The 23383-nt window shown below is 38.7% G+C and overlaps 1 protein-coding gene across 1 annotated transcript in view; it reads left to right on the top strand.

The window, feature by feature from the left end:
- The window catches only part of unc5a (unc-5 netrin receptor A), a gene marked incomplete at its 3' end in the record, with an annotated part of 579979 nt that overhangs the window by 452463 nt on the left and 104133 nt on the right, over positions 1-23383 (top strand). The window contains exon 5 of the mRNA XM_055927842.1: positions 5145-5325. Within this exon, the coding sequence (XP_055783817.1) occupies positions 5145-5325 (181 nt within the window). The remainder of the gene's footprint in view (positions 1-5144; positions 5326-23383) is intronic.

The following is a 23383-nucleotide window of genomic DNA, read 5'->3' as shown; positions in this document are numbered from 1 at the left end:
TCTCTCTCTCTCTCTCTCTCTCTCTCTCTCTCTCTCTCTCTCTCTCTCTCTCTCTCTCTCTCTCTCTCTCTCTCTCTCTCTCTCTCAGCCACATACAGCACATCTGCTGCAGCCAGCTCCCCCCACAGCGTGATGCTAACGCTAACTGCCCCAATAACAACAGCAATAGAATCTTCCTCTGGTTCAACCCCAACCCCCCCCTTCCTTCTTTCTCTATCACCCCCATATCTCCTCTACCTCCCTCCCTGCATCAGTCTTCACCACAGAAACTGTATCGTACCTGCTCTCTTGGCAGCCATCATGTTGAGTTTGTCCACATCTGGTTCACTCCCAACTACTCCCTATAGCACAGGGACTAACTACATGGAACAGCCAGCTACTCTGACAGTACAGGGACTAACTACATGGAACAGCTAGCTACTCTGACAGCACAGGGACTAACTACATGGAACAGCTAGCTAGCCACTCTGACAGGACAGCGACTAACTACATGGAACAGCTAGCTAGCCACTCTGACAGGACAGGGACTAACTACATGGAACAGCTAGCTAGCCACTCTGACAGTACAGGGACTAACTACATGGAACAACTAGCTACTCTGACAGTACAGGGACTAACTACATGGAACAGCTAGCTAGCTACTCTGACAGTACAGGGACTAACTACATGGAACAGCTAGCTAGCCACTCTGACAGGACAGGGACTAACTACATGGAACAACTAGCTAGCCACTCTGACAGTATAGGGACTAACTACATGGAACAGCTAGCTAGCCACTCTGACAGTACAGGGACTAACTACATGGAACAGCTAGCTATCTACTCTGACAGTACAGGGACTACATGGAACAGCTAGCTAGCCACTCTGACAGTACAGGGACTAACTACATGGAACAGCTAGCTAGCCACTCTGACAGTACAGGGACTAACTACATGGAACAGCTAGCCACTCTGACAGTACAGGGACTAACTACATGGAACAGCTAGCTAGCCACTCTGACAGTATAGGGACTAACTACATGGAACAGCTAGCTAGCCACTCTGACAGTACAGGGACTAACTACATGGAACAGCTAGCTAGCCACTCTGACAGTAAAGGGACTACATGGAACAGCTAGCTAGCCACTCTGACAGTACAGGGACTAACTACATGGAACAGCTAGCTATCTACTCTGACAGTACAGGGACTACATGGAACAGCTAGCTAGCCACTCTGACAGTACAGGGACTAACTACATGGAACAGCTAGCTAGCCACTCTGACAGTACAGGGACTAACTACATGGAACAGCTAGCCACTCTGACAGTACAGGGACTAACTACATGGAACAGCTAGCTAGCCACTCTGACAGTATAGGGACTAACTACATGGAACAGCTAGCTAGCCACTCTGACAGTACAGGGACTAACTACATGGAACAGCTAGCTAGCCACTCTGACAGTAAAGGGACTACATGGAACAGCTAGCTAGCCACTCTGGCAGTACAGGGACTAACTACATGGAACAGCTAGCTAGCTACTCTGACATTACAGGGACTAACTACATGGAACAGCTAGCTAGCTACTCTGACAGTACAGGGACTACATGGAACAGCTAGCTAGCTACTCTGACATTACAGGGACTAACTACATGGAACAGCTAGCTAGCTACTCTGACAGTACAGGGACTACATGGAACAGCTAGCAAGCCACTCTGACATTATAGGGACTAACTACATGGAACAGCTAGCTAGCCACTCTGACAGTACAGGGACTAACTACATGGAACAGCTAGCTAGCCACTCTGACAGTACAGGGACTACATGGAACAGCTAGCTAGCCACTCTGACCGTACAGGGACTAACTACATGGAAAAACTAGCTAGCCACTCTGACAGTACAGGGACTACATGGAACAGCTAGCTAGCCACTCTAACAGTACAGGGACTAACTACATGGAACAGCTAGCTAGCTACTCTGACAGGACAGGGACTAACTACATGGAACAACTAGCTAGCCACTCTGACAGTACAGGGACTACATGGAACAGCTAGCTAGCCACTCTGACAGTACAGGGACTAACTACATGGAAAAACTAGCTAGCCACTCTGACAGTACAGGGACTACATGGAACAGCTAGCTAGCCACTCTAACAGTACAGGGACTAACTACATGGAACAGCTAGCTAGCTACTCTGACAGGACAGGGACTAACTACATGGAACAACTAGCTAGCCACTCTGACAGCACATGGACTAACTACATGGAACAGCTAGCTAGCCACTCTGACAGTACAGGGACTAACTACATGGAACAACTAGCTAGCCACTCTGACAGCACATGGACTAACTACATGGAACAGCTAGCTAGCCACTCTGACAGCACATGGACTAACTACATGGAACAGCTAGCTAGCCACTCTGACACATTATCGGAATAAATTGTACCAGCAGAAGAAGCTACGATAGCTATTCACACAGCACAGACCAGTTGAAGAATAGCTAGCTATGGACAGCGTAGGGACAGGGGCAGAACAGCTAGATATACTGTTTGTGGGACAGTGTAGGGACCAGTAGCAGAACAGCTAGCTATACTGTTTGTGGGACAGTGTAAGGACCACTGTTTGTGGGACAGTGTAGGGACCAGTAGCAGAACAGCTAGCTGTACTGTTTGTGGGACAGTGTAAGGACCACTGTTTGTGGGACAGTGTAGGGACCACTGTTTGTGGGACAGCGTAGGGACCAGTAACAGAATGGACAGATTGGTGTTGGATAGCACAGGGACAGTCAGAGGCTGTCTCCTAAATGGCAGTCTATTCCCTGCATAGTGCTACGATGGGCCCTGGATTAACTGGGGCACTACAGTGCATTCGGAAAGTATTGAGACCCCTTGACGTTTTCCACAATCTTGTTTCTCATGATCAGAGTCCTTTAAGCGCTTTTTGGCAAACTCCAAGCGGGCTGTCATGTGCCTTTTACCGAGGAGTGGCTTCCGTCTGGCCACTCTACCGTAAAGGCCTGATTGTTGGAGTGCTGCAGAGATGGTTTTCCTTCTGGGTCGGTTTTAGCTCTGACATGCACTGTCAACTGTCAGACCTTATATAGACAGGTGTGTGCCTTTCCAAATCAAGTCCAATCAATTGAATTTACCACCAGGTGGACTCCAATCAAGTTGTAGAAACATCTCAAGGATGATCAATGGAAACAGGATGCACCTGAGCTCAATTTCAAGTCTCATAGCAAAGGGTCTGAATACTTATGTAAATAAGATATTTCTGTTTATAATTTTTATACATTTGCTAAACTAAAATAACAAAAATGTTTTTGCTTTGTCCTTATTGGGCATTGTGTGTAGATTGTTGAGGATTAAAAAATATATATATTTTAGAAGAAGGCTGTAACGTAACAAAATGTAGAAAAAGTCAAGGGGTCTGAATGCTTCCCCAATGCACCGTATATATGGAATAGGGTGTCAGCACGGAGCAACAGATGAAAAACATACAGCAAAGAACATTATGGTGGTTAGAGCCGATCCAATATAGTCCACAACAACAACATGAGCCCAGCTAGCTAGCTAGCCAAAGGACAGAATGTTACAGCAACATGAGACCAGCTAGCTAGCTAGCCAGAGGACAGAATGTAACAGCAACATGAGCCCAGCTAGCTAGCTAGCCAAAGGACAGAATGTAACAGCAACATGAGCCCAGCTAGCTAGCTAGCCAAAGGACAGAATGTAACAGCAACATGAGACCAGCTAGCTAGCTAGCCAAAGGACAGAATGTAACAGCAACATGAGCCCAGCTAGCTAGCTAGCCAAAGGACAGAATGTAACAGCAACATGAGCCCAGCTAGCTAGCTAGCCAAAGGACAGAATGTAACAGCAACATGAGCCCAGCTAGCTAGCTAGCCAAAGGACAGAATGTAACAGCAACATGAGACCAGCTAGCTAGCTAGCCAAAGGACAGAATGTAACAGCAACATGAGACCAGCTAGCTAGCTAGCCAAAGGACAGAATGTAACAGCAACATGAGCCCAGCTAGCTAGCCAAAGGACAGAATGTAACAGCAACATGAGACCAGCTAGCTAGCTAGCCAAAGGACAGAATGTAACAGCAACATGATCCCAGCTAGCTAGCTAGCCAAAGGACAGAATGTTACAGCCACGTTATCCTGCCTCTGCCAGCATAAGGGCAGTTGAGAGCATGTGTGGTTTAAGCTAGTCCCGGTACAACAGCAGTGAGAGAACATTGGTGAAAAACAATCCATCCGGGTTTAGATACCTAGGACCAGAGCTAGTCGAAGGTAGTCCGAGGGACACAGCACACGGGCAGCGTGTAGCAGAGAAACACCTAGAGAATATAGTTTGTCAAGTCACCAGGGGACTGCAGAGGAACAGGAGAGACGATAGCTACTCTACAAAACAGAATAGGAAGAGCAGCAGTTCTACTGGCTACTTGGAGAAGAGATTACTCAGAGAAACACAAACTGGACTAACTACTCTCACGGGGATTAGACTGGACATAACCTTTCAGACAGAGACACAGCTACTCTCACGGGGATTAGACTGGACAGAGACACAGCAACTCTCACAGGGATTAGACTGGACAGAGACACAGCAACTCTCACAGGGATTAGACTGGACAGAGACACAGCAACTCTCACAGGGATTAGACTGGACAAAGACACAGCAACTCTCACAGGGATTAGACTGGACAGAGACACAGCAACTCTCACAGGGATTAGACTGGACATAACCTTTCAGGCAGAGACACAGCTACTCTCATAGGGATTAGACTGGACAGAGACACAGCTACTCTCTGAGGGATTAGACTGGACATAACCTTACAGCCAGAGACACAGCTACTCTCTGAGGGATTAGACTGGACATAACCTTTCAGACAGAGACACAGCTACTCTCTGAGGGATTAGACTGGACATAACCTTTCAAACAGAGAGACAGCTACATCTATCTAGACGCCACAATGTTTATCTACCTCTGAAATGATTTACTGAATACCTTCCCCCCTGTCTGTGTATGTAATAATGTTATCTCAGCAGCGGGCCCATAGTCCTCAGGGCTGGGGATGGGGACAAGGGCATCCCTCTGTCTGTCTCTGGTTGTGAACATGAACACACCGTTTGTTTGAAGCTTCCAGGTCTGTTATTTTCAGGTGGAGTGGCAGAGGAACGAGCATGTGATCGACCCGGTAAGCGACCCCAATTTCTTGGTGACTGCGGACCGTAATCTGATCATCAAACAGGCCAGGCTGGCGGACACGGCCAACTACACCTGCGTGGCCAAGAACATTGTGGCTCGACGCAAGAGCTCCCCCGCCACCGTTCTGGTCTACGGTATGTACACACAGAGATACGTACACACACACAGATGTGTACGTACACACACACAAACAAACACACACACACACACACAGACAGACAGACACACACACAAACCAGAGCAGACCGGGGTCAACACTTTGTCCACAAACGATTTGGAATTTAAGACCATTCTGAGCTTCTTAATCACACACACACACACACACACACACACACACACACACACACACACACACACACACACACACACACACACACACACACACACACACACACACACACACACACACACACACACACACACACACACACACACACACACACACACACACACACACACGCACAACCCTGTTTAGTTAGCATGTTGCCACAACTCAAAACCCTCACGAACTGCCTCAGTCGTTGAATGATGAGGATCCCCCTCCTGCATGTTAAATTGTCCCAGGAGTTTCCACTGCCGGCTGATGCAGAAACAGAGACAGAAACGAACTCAAATCTTTCAGTGTCTTTCTTCAATCCAACGCTTCCTCTCTTGCATGTTAGTTAGACACAGACACAGTCAGCTGATATAGTAACAACTAGTCTATACAGACAGCTGATATAGTAACAACTAGTCTATACAGACAGCTGATATAGTAACAACTAGTCTATACAGACAGCTGATATAGTAACAACTAGTCAATACAGACAGCTGATATAGTACCAACTAGTATATACAGACACAGACAGCTGATATAGTAACAACTAGTCTACACAGACAGCTGATATAGTAACAACTAGTCTATACAGACAGCTGATATAGTAACAACTAGTCTATACAGACAGCTGATATAGTAACAACTAGTCTATACAGACAGCTGATATAGTAACAACTAGTCTACACAGACACAGACAGCTGATATACTAACAACTAGTATATACAGACACAGACAGCTGATATAGTACCAACTAGTATATACAGACACAGACAGCTGATATAGTACCAACTAGTATATACAGACACAGACAGCTGATATAGTAACAACTAGTCTATACAGACAGCTGATATAGTAACAACTAGTCTATACAGACAGCTGATATAGTAACAACTAGTCTATACAGACAGCTGATATAGTAACAACTAGTATATACAGACACAGACAGCTGATATAGTAACAACTAGTCTATACAGACAGCTGATATAGTAACAACTAGTCTATACAGACACAGACAGTTGATATAGTACCAACTAGTCTATACAGACAGCTGATATAGTACCAACTAGTCTACACAGACAGCTGATATAGTAACAACTAGTCTATACAGACACAGACAGCTGATATAGTAACAACTAGTCTACACAGACAGCTGATATAGTAACAACTAGTCTATACAGACAGCTGATATAGTAACAACTAGTCTATACAGACAGCTGATATAGTACCAACTAGTCTATACAGAAACAGACAGCTGATATAGTAACAACTAGTCTACACAGACAGCTGATATAGTAACAACTAGTCTATACAGACAGCTGATATAGTAACAACTAGTCTATACAGACACAGACAGCTGATATAGTAACAACTAGTCTATACAGGCAGCTGATATAGTACCAACTAGTCTATACAGACAGCTGATATAGTAACAACTAGTCTATACAGACAGCTGATATAGTAACAACTAGTCTATACAGACAGCTGATATAGTACCAACTAGTCTATACAGACACAGACAGCTGATATAGTAACAACTAGTCTATACAGACACAGACAGCTGATATAGTAACAACTAGTCTATACAGACAGCTGATATAGTAACAACTAGTCTACACAGACAGCTGATATAGTAACAACTAGTCTATACAGACAGCTGATATAGTAACAACTAGTCTATACAGACACAGACAGGTGATATAGTAACAACTAGTCTACACAGACAGCTGATATAGTAACAACTAGTCTATACAGACAGCTGATATAGTAACAATTAGTCTACACAGACAGCTGATATAGTAACAACTAGTCTATACAGACAGCTGATATAGTAACAACTAGTCAATACAGACAGCTGATATAGTAACAACTAGTCTACACAGACACAGACAGCTGATATACTAACAACTAGTCTATACAGACAGCTGATATAGTAACAACTAGTCTATACAGACACAGACAGCTGATATAGTAACAACTAGTCTATACAGACAGCTGATATAGTAACAACTAGTCTAAACAGACAGCTGATATAGTAACAACTAGTCTATACAGACAGCTGATATAGTAACAACTAGTCTACACAGACAGCTGATATAGTAACAACTAGTCTAAACAGACAGCTGATATAGTAACAACTAGTCTATACAGACAGCTGATATAGTAACAACTAGTCTATACAGACAGCTGATATAGTATCAACTAGTCTATACAGACCGCTGATATAGTAACAACTAGTCAATACAGACAGATGATATAGTACCAACTAGTATATACAGACACAGACAGCTGATATAGTAACAACTAGTCTATACAGACAGCTGATATAGTAACAACTAGTCTACACAGACAGCTGATATAGTAACAACTAGTCTATACAGACAGCTGATATAGTAACAACTAGTCTATACAGACACAGACAGTTGATATAGTACCAACTAGTCTATACAGACAGCTGATATAGTACCAACTAGTCTACACAGACAGCTGATATAGTAACAACTAGTCTATACAGACACAGACATTTGATATAGTAACAACTAGTCTATACAGACAGCAGATGTAGTAACAACAAGTCTATATAGACAGCTGATATAGTAACAACTAGTCTATACAGACAGCTGATATAGTACCAACTAGTCTATACAGACAGCTGATATAGTAACAACTAGTCTATACAGACAGCTGATATAGTAACAACTAGTCTATACAGACACAGACAGCTGATATAGTAACAACTAGTCTACACAGACAGCTGATATAGTAACAACTAGTCTATACAGACAGCTGATATAGTAACAACTAGTCTATACAGACAGCTGATATAGTACCAACTAGTCTATACAGAAACAGACAGCTGATATAGTAACAACTAGTCTACACAGACAGCTGATATAGTAACAACTAGTCTATACAGACACAGACAGCTGATATAGTAACAACTAGTCTATACAGGCAGCTGATATAGTACCAACTAGTCTATACAGACAGCTGATATAGTAACAACTAGTCTATACAGACAGCTGATATAATAACAACTAGTCTATACAGACAGCTGATATAGTAACAACTAGTCTATACAGACAGCTGATATAGTACCAACTAGTCTATACAGACACAGACAGCTGATATAGTAACAACTAGTCTATACAGACACAGACAGCTGATATAGTAACAACTAGTCTATACAGACAGCTGATATAGTAACAACTAGTCTATACAGGCATAGATATAGTAACAACTAGTCTACACAGACACAGACAGCTGATATAGTAACAACTAGTCTATACAGACAGCTGAAATAGTAACAACTAGTCTACACAGACAGCTGATATAGTAACAACTAGTCTACACAGACAGCTGATATAGTAACAACTAGTCTACACAGACAGCTGATATAGTAACAACTAGTCTATACAGACAGCTGATATAGTAACAACTCGTCTATACAGACAGCTGATATAGTAACAACTAGTCTATACAGACAGCTGATATAGTAACAACTAGTCTATACAGACAAAGACAGCTGATATAGTAACAACTAGTCTATACAGACACAGACAGCTGATATAGTAAAAACTAGTCTATACAGACATCTGATATAGTAACAACTAGTCTATACAGACACAGACAGGTGATATAGTAACAACTAGTCTACACAGACAGCTGATATAGTAACAACTAGTCTACACAGACAGCTGATATAGTAACAACTAGTCTATACAGACAGCTGATATAGTAACAACTAGTCAATACAGACAGCTGATATAGTAACAACTAGTCTACACAGACAGAGACAGCTGATATACTAACAACTAGTCTATACAGACAGCTGATATAGTAACAACTAGTCTATACAGACACAGACAGCTGATATAGTAACAACTAGTCTATACAGACAGCTGATATAGTAACAACTAGTCTATACAGACAGCTGATATAGTAACAACTAGTCTACGCAGACAGCTGATATAGTAACAACTAGTCTATACAGACATCTGATATAGTAACAACTAGTCTATACAGACAGCTGATATAGTAACAACTCGTCTATACAGACAGCTGATATAGTAACAACTAGTCTATACAGACAGCTGATATAGTAACAACTAGTCTATACAGACACAGACAGCTGATATAGTAACAACTAGTCTATACAGACACAGACAGCTGATATAGTAACAACTAGTCTATACAGACATCTGATATAGTAACAACTAGTCTATACAGACACAGACAGGTGATATAGTAACAACTAGTCTACACAGACAGCTGATATAGTAACAACTAGTCTACACAGACAGCTGATATAGTAACAACTAGTCTATACAGACAGCTGATATAGTAACAACTAGTCAATACAGACAGCTGATATAGTAACAACTAGTCTACACAGACAGAGACAGCTGATATACTAACAACTAGTCTATACAGACAGCTGATATAGTAACAACTAGTCTATACAGACACAGACAGCTGATATAGTAACAACTAGTCTATACAGACAGCTGATATAGTAACAACTAGTCTATACAGACAGCTGATATAGTAACAACTAGTCTACGCAGACAGCTGATATAGTAACAACTAGTCTATACAGACATCTGATATAGTAACAACTAGTCTATACAGACAGCTGATATAGTAACAACTAGTCTACACAGACAGCTGATATAGTAACAACTAGTCTATACAGACAGCTGATATAGTAACAACTAGTCTACACAGACAGCTGATATAGTAACAACTAGTCTACACAGACAGCTGATATAGTAACAACTAGTCTACACAGACAGCTGATATAGTAACAACTAGTCTATACAGACACAGACAGCTGATATAGTAACAACTAGTCTACACAGACACAGACAGCTGATATAGTAACAACTAGTCTACACAGACAGCTGATATAGTAACAACTAGTCTATACAGACACAGATAGCTGATATAGTAACAACTAGTCTACACAGACACAGACAGCTGATATAGTAACAACTAGTCTACACAGACAGCTGATATAGTAACAACTAGTCTATACAGACAGCTGATATAGTAACAACTAGTCTATACAGACATCTGATATAGTAACAACTAGTCTATACAGACAGCTGATATAGTAACAACTAGTCTACACAGACAAAGACAGCTGATATAGTAACAACTAGTCTACACAGACAGCTGATATAGTAACAACTAGACTATACAGACAGCTGATATAGTAACAACTAGTCTACACAGACAGCTGATATAGTACCAACTAGTCTATACAGACACAGACAGCTGATATAGTAACAACTAGTCTATACAGACACAGACAGCTGATATAGTAACAACTAGTCTATACAGACAGCTGATATAGTAACAACTAGTCTATACAGACATCTGATATAGTAACAACTAGTCTATACAGACAGCTGATATAGTAACAACTAGTCTACACAGACAGCTGATATAGTAACAACTAGTCTATACAGACAGCTGATATAGTAACAACTAGTCTACACAGACAGCTGATATAGTAACAACTAGTCTACACAGACAGCTGATATAGTAACAACTAGTCTATACAGACAGCTGATATAGTAACAACTAGTCTATACAGACAGCTGATATAGTAACAACTAGTCTATACAGACAGCTGATATAGTAACAACTAGTCTATACAGACAGCTGATATAGTAACAACTAGTCTATACAGACAGCTGATATAGTAACAACTAGTCTATACAGACAGCTGATATAGTAACAACTAGTCTATACAGACACAGACAGCTGATATAGTAACAACTAGTCTATACAGACAGCTGATATAGTAACAACTAGTCTATACAGACACAGACAGCTGATATAGTAACAACTAGTCTATACAGACACAGACAGCTGATATAGTAACAACTAGTCTATACAGACAGCTGATATAGTAACATCTAGTCTATACAGACAGCTGATATAGTAACAACTAGTCTATACAGACACAGACAGCTGATATAGTAACAACTAGTCTATACAGACACAGACAGCTGATATAGTAACAACTAGTCTATACAGACACAGACAGCTGATATAGTAACAACTAGTCTATACAGACAGCTGATATAGTAACAACTAGTCTACACAGACAGCTGATATAGTAACAACTAGTCTATACAGACAGCTGATATAGTTACAACTAGTCTACACAGACAGCTGATATAGTAACAACTAGTCTATACAGACAGCTGATATAGTAACAACTAGTCTATACAGACAGCTGATATAGTAACAACTAGTTTATACAGACAGCTGATATAGTAACAACTAGTCTATACAGACAGCTGATATAGTAACAACTAGTCTACACAGACAGCTGATATAGTAACAACTAGTCTATACAGACAGCTGATATAGTAACAACTAGTCTATACAGACAGCTGATATAGTAACAACTAGTCTATACAGACACAGACAGCTGATATAGTAACAACTAGTCTATACAGACAGCTGATATAGTAACAACTAGTCTATACAGACAGCTGATATAGTAACAACTAGTCTATACAGACACAGACAGCTGATATAGTAACAACTAGTCTACACAGACAGCTGATATAGTAACAACTAGTCTATACAGACATCTGATATAGTAACAAGTAGTCTATACAGACAGCTGATATAGTAACAACTAGTCTACACAGACAGCTGATATAGTAACAACTAGTCTACACAGACAGCTGATATAGTAACAACTAGTCTATACAGACACAGACAGCTGATATAGTAAAAACTAGTCTATACAGACAGCTGATATAGTAACAACTAGTCTACACAGACAGCTGATATAGTAACAACTAGTCTACACAGACAGCTGATATAGTAACAACTAGTCTTTACAGACAGCTGATATAGTAACAACTAGTCTATACAGACAGCTGATGTAGTAACAACTAGTCTATACAGACAGCTGATATAGTAACAACTAGTCTATACAGACAGCTGATATAGTAACAACTAGTCTATACAGACACAGACAGCTGATATAGTAACAACTAGTCTATACAGACAGCTGATATAGTAAAAACTAGTCTATACAGACAGCTGATATAGTAACAACTAGTCTATACAGACACAAACAGCTGATATAGTAACAACTAGTCTACACAGACAGCTGATATAGTAACAACTAGTCTATACAGACATCTGATATAGTAACAACTAGTCTATACAGACAGCTGATATAGTAACAACTAGTCTATACAGACAGCTGATATAGTAACAACTAGTCTATACAGACACAGACAGCTGATATAGTAACAACTAGTCTATACAGACAGCTGATATAGTAACAACTAGTCTACACAGACAGCTGATATAGTAACAACTAGTCTATACAGACAGCTGATATAGTAACAACTAGTCTACACAGACAGCTGATATAGTAACAACTAGTCTATACAGACAGCTGATATAGTAACAACTAGTCTATACAGACACAGACAGCTGATATAGTAACAACAAGTCTACACAGACAGCTGATATAGTAACAACTAGTCTATACAGACACAGATAGCTGATATAGTAACAACTAGTCTACACAGACACAGACAGCTGATATAGTAACAACTAGTCTACACAGACAGCTGATATAGTAACAACTAGTCTATACAGACAGCTGATATAGTAACAACTAGTCTATACAGACATCTGATATAGTAACAACTAGTCTATACAGACAGCTGATATAGTAACAACTAGTCTACACAGACAACGACAGCTGATATAGTAACAACTAGTCTACACAGACAGCTGATATAGTAACAACTAGACTATACAGACAGCTGATATAGTAACAACTAGTCTATACAGACAGCTGATATAGTAACAACTAGTCTACACAGACAGCTGATATAGTACCAACTAGTCTATACAGACACAGACAGCTGATATAGTAACAACTAGTCTATACAGACATCTGATATAGTAACAACTAGTCTATACAGACAGCTGATATAGTAACAACTAGTCTACACAGACAGCTGATATAGTAACAACTAGTCTATACAGACAGCTGATATAGTAACAACTAGTCTACACAGACAGCTGATATAGTAACAACTAGTCTACACAGACAGCTGATATAGTAACAACTAGTCTATACAGACAGCTGATATAGTAACAACTAGTCTATACAGACAGCTGATATAGTAACAACTAGTCTATACAGACAGCTGATATAGTAACAACTAGTCTATACAGACAGCTGATATAGTAACAACTAGTCTATACAGACAGCTGATATAGTAACAACTAGTCTATACAGACAGCTGATATAGTAACAACTAGTCTATACAGACACAGACAGCTGATATAGTAACAACTAGTCTATACAGACAGCTGATATAGTAACAACTAGTCTATACAGACACAGACAGCTGATATAGTAACAACTAGTCTATACAGACACAGACAGCTGATATAGTAACAACTAGTCTATACAGACAGCTGATATAGTAACAACTAGTCTATACAGACAGCTGATATAGTAACAACTAGTCTATACAGACACAGACAGCTGATATAGTTACAACTAGTCTATACAGACACAGACAGCTGATATAGTAACAACTAGTCTATACAGACACAGACAGCTGATATAGTAACAACTAGTCTATACAGACAGCTGATATAGTAACAACTAGTCTACACAGACAGCTGATATAGTAACAACTAGTCTATACAGACAGCTGATATAGTTACAACTAGTCTACACAGACAGCTGATATAGTAACAACTAGTCTATACAGACAGCTGATATAGTAACAACTAGTCTATACAGACAGCTGATATAGTAACAACTAGTTTATACAGACAGCTGATATAGTAACAACTAGTCTATACAGACAGCTGATATAGTAACAACTAGTCTACACAGACAGCTGATATAGTAACAACTAGTCTATACAGACAGCTGATATAGTAACAACTAGTCTATACAGACAGCTGATATAGTAACAACTAGTCTATACAGACACAGACAGCTGATATAGTAACAACTAGTCTATACAGACAGCTGATATAGTAACAACTAGTCTATACAGACAGCTGATATAGTAACAACTAGTCTATACAGACACAGACAGCTGATATAGTAACAACTAGTCTACACAGACAGCTGATATAGTAACAACTAGTCTATACAGACATCTGATATAGTAACAACTAGTCTATACAGACAGCTGATATAGTAACAACTAGTCTACACAGACAGCTGATATAGTAACAACTAGTCTACACAGACAGCTGATATAGTAACAACTAGTCTATACAGACACAGACAGCTGATATAGTAAAAACTAGTCTATACAGACAGCTGATATAGTAACAACTAGTCTACACAGACAGCTGATATAGTAACAACTAGTCTACACAGACAGCTGATATAGTAACAACTAGTCTTTACAGACAGCTGATATAGTAACAACTAGTCTATACAGACAGCTGATGTAGTAACAACTAGTCTATACAGACAGCTGATATAGTAACAACTAGTCTATACAGACAGCTGATATAGTAACAACTAGTCTATACAGACACAGACAGCTGATATAGTAACAACTAGTCTATACAGACAGCTGATATAGTAAAAACTAGTCTATACAGACAGCTGATATAGTAACAACTAGTCTATACAGACACAAACAGCTGATATAGTAACAACTAGTCTACACAGACAGCTGATATAGTAACAACTAGTCTATACAGACATCTGATATAGTAACAACTAGTCTATACAGACAGCTGATATAGTAACAACTAGTCTATACAGACAGCTGATATAGTAACAACTAGTCTATACAGACACAGACAGCTGATATAGTAACAACTAGTCTATACAGACAGCTGATATAGTAACAACTAGTCTACACAGACAGCTGATATAGTAACAACTAGTCTATACAGACAGCTGATATAGTAACAACTAGTCTACACAGACAGCTGATATAGTAACAACTAGTCTATACAGACAGCTGATATAGTAACAACTAGTCTATACAGACACAGACAGCTGATATAGTAACAACAAGTCTACACAGACAGCTGATATAGTAACAACTAGTCTATACAGACACAGACAGCTGATATAGTAACAACTAGTCTACACAGACACAGACAGCTGATATAGTAACAACTAGTCTACACAGACAGCTGATATAGTAACAACTAGTCTAGACAGACACAGACAGCTGATATAGTAACAACTAGTCTAGACAGACACAGACAGCTGATATAGTAACAACTAGTCTACACAGACAGCTGATATAGTAACAACTAGTCTATACAGACACAGACAGCTGATATAGTAACAACTAGTCTACACAGACAGCTGATATAGTAACAACTAGTCTATACAGACAGCTGATATAGTAACAACTAGTCTATACAGACAGCTGATACAGTAACAACTAGTCTATACAGTCAGCTGATATAGTAACAACTAGTCTATACAGACACAGACAGCTGATATAGTAACAACTAGTCTATACAGACACAGACAGCTGATATAGTAACAACTAGTCTTTACTGCTGATATAGTAACAACTAGTCTATACAGACAGCTGATATAGTAACAACTAGTCTATACAGACAGCTGATATAGTAACAACTAGTCTATACAGACAGCTGATATAGTAACAACTAGTCTATACAGTCAGCTGATATAGTAACAACTAGTCTATACAGTCAGCTGATATAGTAACAACTAGTCTATACAGACAGCTGATATAGTAACAACTAGTCTATACAGACACAGACAGCTGATATAGTAACAACTAGTCTATACAGACAGCTGATATAGTAACAACTAGTCTTTACTGCTGATATAGTAACAACTAGTCTATACAGACAGCTGATATAGTAACAACTAGTCTATACAGACAGCTGACATAGTAACAACTGGTCTATACAGACAGCTGATATAGTAACAACTAGTCTATACAGACAGCTGATATAGTAACAACTAGTCTATACAGACAGCTGATATAGTAACAACTAGTCTATACAGACACAGACAGCTGATATAGTAACAACTAGTCTATACAGACAGCTGATATAGTAACAACTAGTCTATACAGACACAGACAACTGATATAGTAACAACTAGTCTATACAGACACAGACAGCTGATATAGTAACAACTAGTCTATACAGACAGCTGATATAGTAGCAACTAGTCTATACAGACAGCTGATATAGTAACAACTAGTCTATACAGACAGCTGATATAGTAACAACTAGTCTATACAGACAGCTGATATAGTACCAACTAGTCTATACAGACACAGACAGCTGATATAGTAACAACTAGTCTATACAGACACAGACAGCTGATATAGTAACAACTAGTCTATACAGACAGCTGATATAGTAACAACTAGTCTACACAGACAGCTGATATAGTAACAACTAGTCTATACAGACAGCTGATATAGTAACAACTAGTCTATACAGACACAGACAGGTGATATAGTAACAACTAGTCTACACAGACAGCTGATATAGTAACAACTAGTCTATACAGACAGCTGATATAGTAACAACTAGTCTACACAGACAGCTGATATAGTAACAACTAGTCTATACAGACAGCTGATATAGTAACAACTAGTCAATACAGACAGCTGATATAGTAACAACTAGTCTACACAGACACAGACAGCTGATATACTAACAACTAGTCTATACAGACAGCTGATATAGTAACAACTAGTCTATACAGACACAGACAGCTGATATAGTAACAACTAGTCTATACAGACAGCTGATATAGTAACAACTAGTCTAAACAGACAGCTGATATAGTAACAACTAGTCTATACAGACAGCTGATATAGTAACAACTAGTCTACACAGACAGCTGATATAGTAACAACTAGTCTAAACAGACAGCTGATATAGTAACAACTAGTCTATACAGACAGCTGATATAGTAACAACTAGTCTATACAGACAGCTGATATCGTATCAACTAGTCTATACAGACAGCTGATATAGTAACAACTAGTCAATACAGACAGATGATATAGTACCAACTAGTATATACAGACACAGACAGCTGATATAGTAACAACTAGTCTATACAGACAGCTGATATAGTAACAACTAGTCTACACAGACAGCTGATATAGTAACAACTAGTCTATACAGACAGCTGATATAGTAACAACTAGTCTATACAGACACAGACAGTTGATATAGTACCAACTAGTCTATACAGACAGCTGATATAGTACCAACTAGTCTACACAGACAGCTGATATAGTAACAACTAGTCTATACAGACACAGACATTTGATATAGTAACAACTAGTCTATACAGACAGCTGATGTAGTAACAACAAGTCTATATAGACAGCTGATATAGTAACAACTAGTCTATACAGACAGCTGATATAGTACCAACTAGTCTATACAGACAGCTGATATAGTAACAACTAGTCTATACAGACAGCTGATATAGTAACAACTAGTCTATACAGACACAGACAGCTGATATAGTAACAACTAGTCTACACAGACAGCTGATATAGTAACAACTAGTCTATACAGACAGCTGATATAGTAACAACTAGTCTATACAGACAGCTGATATAGTACCAACTAGTCTATACAGAAACAGACAGCTGATATAGTAACAACTAGTCTACACAGACAGCTGATATAGTAACAACTAGTCTATACAGACACAGACAGCTGATATAGTAACAACTAGTCTATACAGGCAGCTGATATAGTACCAACTAGTCTATACAGACAGCTGATATAGTAACAACTAGTCTATACAGACAGCTGATATAATAACAACTAGTCTATACAGACAGCTGATATAGTAACAACTAGTCTATACAGACAGCTGATATAGTACCAACTAGTCTATACAGACACAGACAGCTGATATAGTAACAACTAGTCTATACAGACACAGACAGCTGATATAGTAACAACTAGTCTATACAGACAGCTGATATAGTAACAACTAGTCTATACAGGCATAGATATAGTAACAACTAGTCTACACAGACACAGACAGCTGATATAGTAACAACTAGTCTATACAGACAGCTGATATAGTAACAACTAGTCTACACAGACAGCTGATATAGTAACAACTAGTCTACACAGACAGCTGATATAGTAACAACTAGTCTACACAGACAGCTGATATAGTAACAACTAGTCTATACAGACAGATGATATAGTAACAACTCGTCTATACAGACAGCTGATATAGTAACAACTAGTCTATACAGACAGCTGATATAGTAACAACTAGTCTATACAGACACAGACAGCTGATATAGTAACAACTAGTCTATACAGACACAGACAGCTGATATAGTAACAACTAGTCTATACAGACATCTGATATAGTAACAACTAGTCTAGACAGACACAGACAGGTGATATAGTAACAACTAGTCTACACAGACAGCTGATATAGTAACAACTAGTCTACACAGACAGCTGATATAGTAACAACTAGTCTATACAGACAGCTGATATAGTAACAACTAGTCAATACAGACAGCTGATATAGTAACAACTAGTCTACACAGACAGAGACAGCTGATATACTAACAACTAGTCTATACAGACAGCTGATATAGTAACAACTAGTCTATACAGACACATACAGCTGATATAGTAACAACTAGTCTATACAGACAGCTGATATAGTAACAACTAGTCTATACAGACAGCTGATATAGTAACAACTAGTCTACGCAGACAGCTGATATAGTAACAACTAGTCTATACAGACATCTGATATAGTAACAACTAGTCTATACAGACAGCTGATATAGTAACAACTAGTCTACACAGACAGCTGATATAGTAACAACTAGTCTATACAGACAGCTGATATAGTAACAACTAGTCTACACAGAAAGCTGATATAGTAACAACTAGTCTACACAGACAGCTGATATAGTAACAACTAGTCTACACAGACAGCTGATATAGTAACAACTAGTCTATACAGACACAGACAGCTGATATAGTAACAACTAGTCTACACAGACACAGACAGCTGATATAGTAACAACTAGTCTACACAGACAGCTGATATAGTAACAACTAGTCTATACAGACACAGATAGCTGATATAGTAACAACTAGACTACACAGACACAGACAGCTGATATAGTAACAACTAGTCTACACAGACAGCTGATATAGTAACAACTAGTCTATACAGACAGCTGATATAGTAACAACTAGTCTATACAGACATCTGATATAGTAACAACTAGTCTATACAGACAGCTGATATAGTAACAACTAGTCTACACAGACACAGACAGCTGATATAGTAACAACTAGTCTACACAGACAGCTGATATAGTAACAACTAGACTATACAGACAGCTGATATAGTAACAACTAGTCTATACAGACAGCTGATATAGTAACAACTAGTCTACACAGACATCTGATATAGTAACAACTAGTCTATACAGACAGCTGATATAGTAACAACTAGTCTACACAGACAGCTGATATAGTAACAACTAGTCTATACAGACAGCTGATATAGTAACAACTAGTCTACACAGAAAGCTGATATAGTAACAACTAGTCTACACAGACAGCTGATATAGTAACAACTAGTCTACACAGACAGCTGATATAGTAACAACTAGTCTATACAGACACATACAGCTGATATAGTAACAACTAGTCTATACAGACAGCTGATATAGTAACAACTAGTCTATACAGACAGCTGATATAGTAACAACTAGTCTACGCAGACAGCTGATATAGTAACAACTAGTCTATACAGACATCTGATATAGTAACAACTAGTCTATACAGACAGCTGATATAGTAACAACTAGTCTACACAGACAGCTGATATAGTAACAACTAGTCTATACAGACAGCTGATATAGTAACAACTAGTCTACACAGAAAGCTGATATAGTAACAACTAGTCTACACAGACAGCTGATATAGTAACAACTAGTCTACACAGACAGCTGATATAGTAACAACTAGTCTATACAGACACAGACAGCTGATATAGTAACAACTAGTCTACACAGACACAGACAGCTGATATAGTAACAACTAGTCTACACAGACAGCTGATATAGTAACAACTAGTCTATACAGACACAGATAGCTGATATAGTAACAACTAGACTGCACAGACACAGACAGCTGATATAGTAACAACTAGTCTACACAGACAGCTGATATAGTAACAACTAGTCTATACAGACAGCTGATATAGTAACAACTAGTCTATACAGACATCTGATATAGTAACAACTAGTCTATACAGACAGCTGATATAGTAACAACTAGTCTACACAGACACAGACAGCTGATATAGTAACAACTAGTCTACACAGACAGCTGATATAGTAACAACTAGACTATACAGACAGCTGATATAGTAACAACTAGTCTATACAGACAGCTGATATAGTAACAACTAGTCTACACAGACAGCTGATATAGTAACAACTAGTCTATACAGACAGCTGATATAGTAACAACTAGTCTACACAGACAGCTGATATAGTAACAACTAGTCTACACAGACAGCTGATATAGTAACAACTAGTCTATACAGACAGCTGATATAGTAACAACTAGTCTATACAGACAGCTGATATAGTAACAACTAGTCTATACAGACAGCTGATATAGTAACAACTAGTCTATACAGACAGCTGATATAGTAACAACTAGTCTATACAGACAGCTGATATAGTAACAACTAGTCTATACAGACACAGACAGCTGATATAGTAACAACTAGTCTATACAGACAGCTGATATAGTAACAACTAGTCTATACAGACACAGACAGCTGATATAGTAACAACTAGTCTACACAGACACAGACAGCTGATATAGTAACAACTAGTCTATACAGACACAGACAGCTGATATAGTAACAACTAGTCTATACAGACAGCTGATATAGTAACAACTAGTCTATACAGACACAGACAGCTGATATAGTAACAACTAGTCTATACAGACACAAACAGCTGATATAGTAACAACTAGTCTACACAGACAGCTGATATAGTAACAACTAGTCTATACAGACATCTGATATAGTAACAACTAGTCTATACAGACAGCTGATATAGTAACAACTAGTCTATACAGACAGCTGATATAGTAACAACTAGTCTATACAGACACAGACAGCTGATATAGTAACAACTAGTCTATACAGACAGCTGATATAGTAACAACTAGTCTACACAGACAGCTGATATAGTAACAACTAGTCTATACAGACAGCTGATATAGTAACAACTAGTCTACACAGACAGCTGATATAGTAACAACTAGTCTATACAGACAGCTGATATAGTAACAACTAGTCTATACAGACACAGACAGCTGATATAGTAACAACAAGTCTACACAGACAGCTGATATAGTAACAACTAGTCTATACAGACACAGATAGCTGATATAGTAACAACTAGTCTACACAGACACAGACAGCTGATATAGTAACAACTAGTCTACACAGACAGCTGATATAGTAACAACTAGTCTATACAGACAGCTGATATAGTAACAACTAGTCTATACAGACATCTGATATAGTAACAACTAGTCTATACAGACAGCTGATATAGTAACAACTAGTCTACACAGACAACGACAGCTGATATAGTAACAACTAGTCTACACAGACAGCTGATATAGTAACAACTAGACTATACAGACAGCTGATATAGTAACAACTAGTCTATACAGACAGCTGATATAGTAACAACTAGTCTACACAGACAGCTGATATAGTACCAACTAGTCTATACAGACACAGACAGCTGATATAGTAACAACTAGTCTATACAGACATCTGATATAGTAACAACTAGTCTATACAGACAGCTGATATAGTAACAACTAGTCTACACAGACAGCTGATATAGTAACAACTAGTCTATACAGACAGCTGATATAGTAACAACTAGTCTACACAGACAGCTGATATAGTAACAACTAGTCTACACAGACAGCTGATATAGTAACAACTAGTCTATACAGACAGCTGATATAGTAACAACTAGTCTATACAGACAGCTGATATAGTAACAACTAGTCTATACAGACAGCTGATATAGTAACAACTAGTCTATACAGACAGCTGATATAGTAACAACTAGTCTATACAGACAGCTGATATAGTAACAACTAGTCTATACAGACAGCTGATATAGTAACAACTAGTCTATACAGACACAGACAGCTGATATAGTAACAACTAGTCTATACAGACAGCTGATATAGTAACAACTAGTCTATACAGACACAGACAGCTGATATAGTAACAACTAGTCTATACAGACACAGACAGCTGATATAGTAACAACTAGTCTATACAGACAGCTGATATAGTAACAACTAGTCTATACAGACAGCTGATATAGTAACAACTAGTCTATACAGACACAGACAGCTGATATAGTTACAACTAGTCTATACAGACACAGACAGCTGATATAGTAACAACTAGTCTATACAGACACAGACAGCTGATATAGTAACAACTAGTCTATACAGACAGCTGATATAGTAACAACTAGTCTACACAGACAGCTGATATAGTAACAACTAGTCTATACAGACAGCTGATATAGTTACAACTAGTCTACACAGACAGCTGATATAGTAACAACTAGTCTATACAGACAGCTGATATAGTAACAACTAGTCTATACAGACAGCTGATATAGTAACAACTAGTTTATACAGACAGCTGATATAGTAACAACTAGTCTATACAGACAGCTGATATAGTAACAACTAGTCTACACAGACAGCTGATATAGTAACAACTAGTCTATACAGACAGCTGA

This window comes from Salvelinus fontinalis, chromosome 6 (assembly GCF_029448725.1).
Source record: "Salvelinus fontinalis isolate EN_2023a chromosome 6, ASM2944872v1, whole genome shotgun sequence".
Classification (NCBI taxonomy): domain Eukaryota; kingdom Metazoa; phylum Chordata; class Actinopteri; order Salmoniformes; family Salmonidae; genus Salvelinus; species Salvelinus fontinalis.
This window is presented reverse-complemented; position numbering and strand designations above follow the sequence as displayed.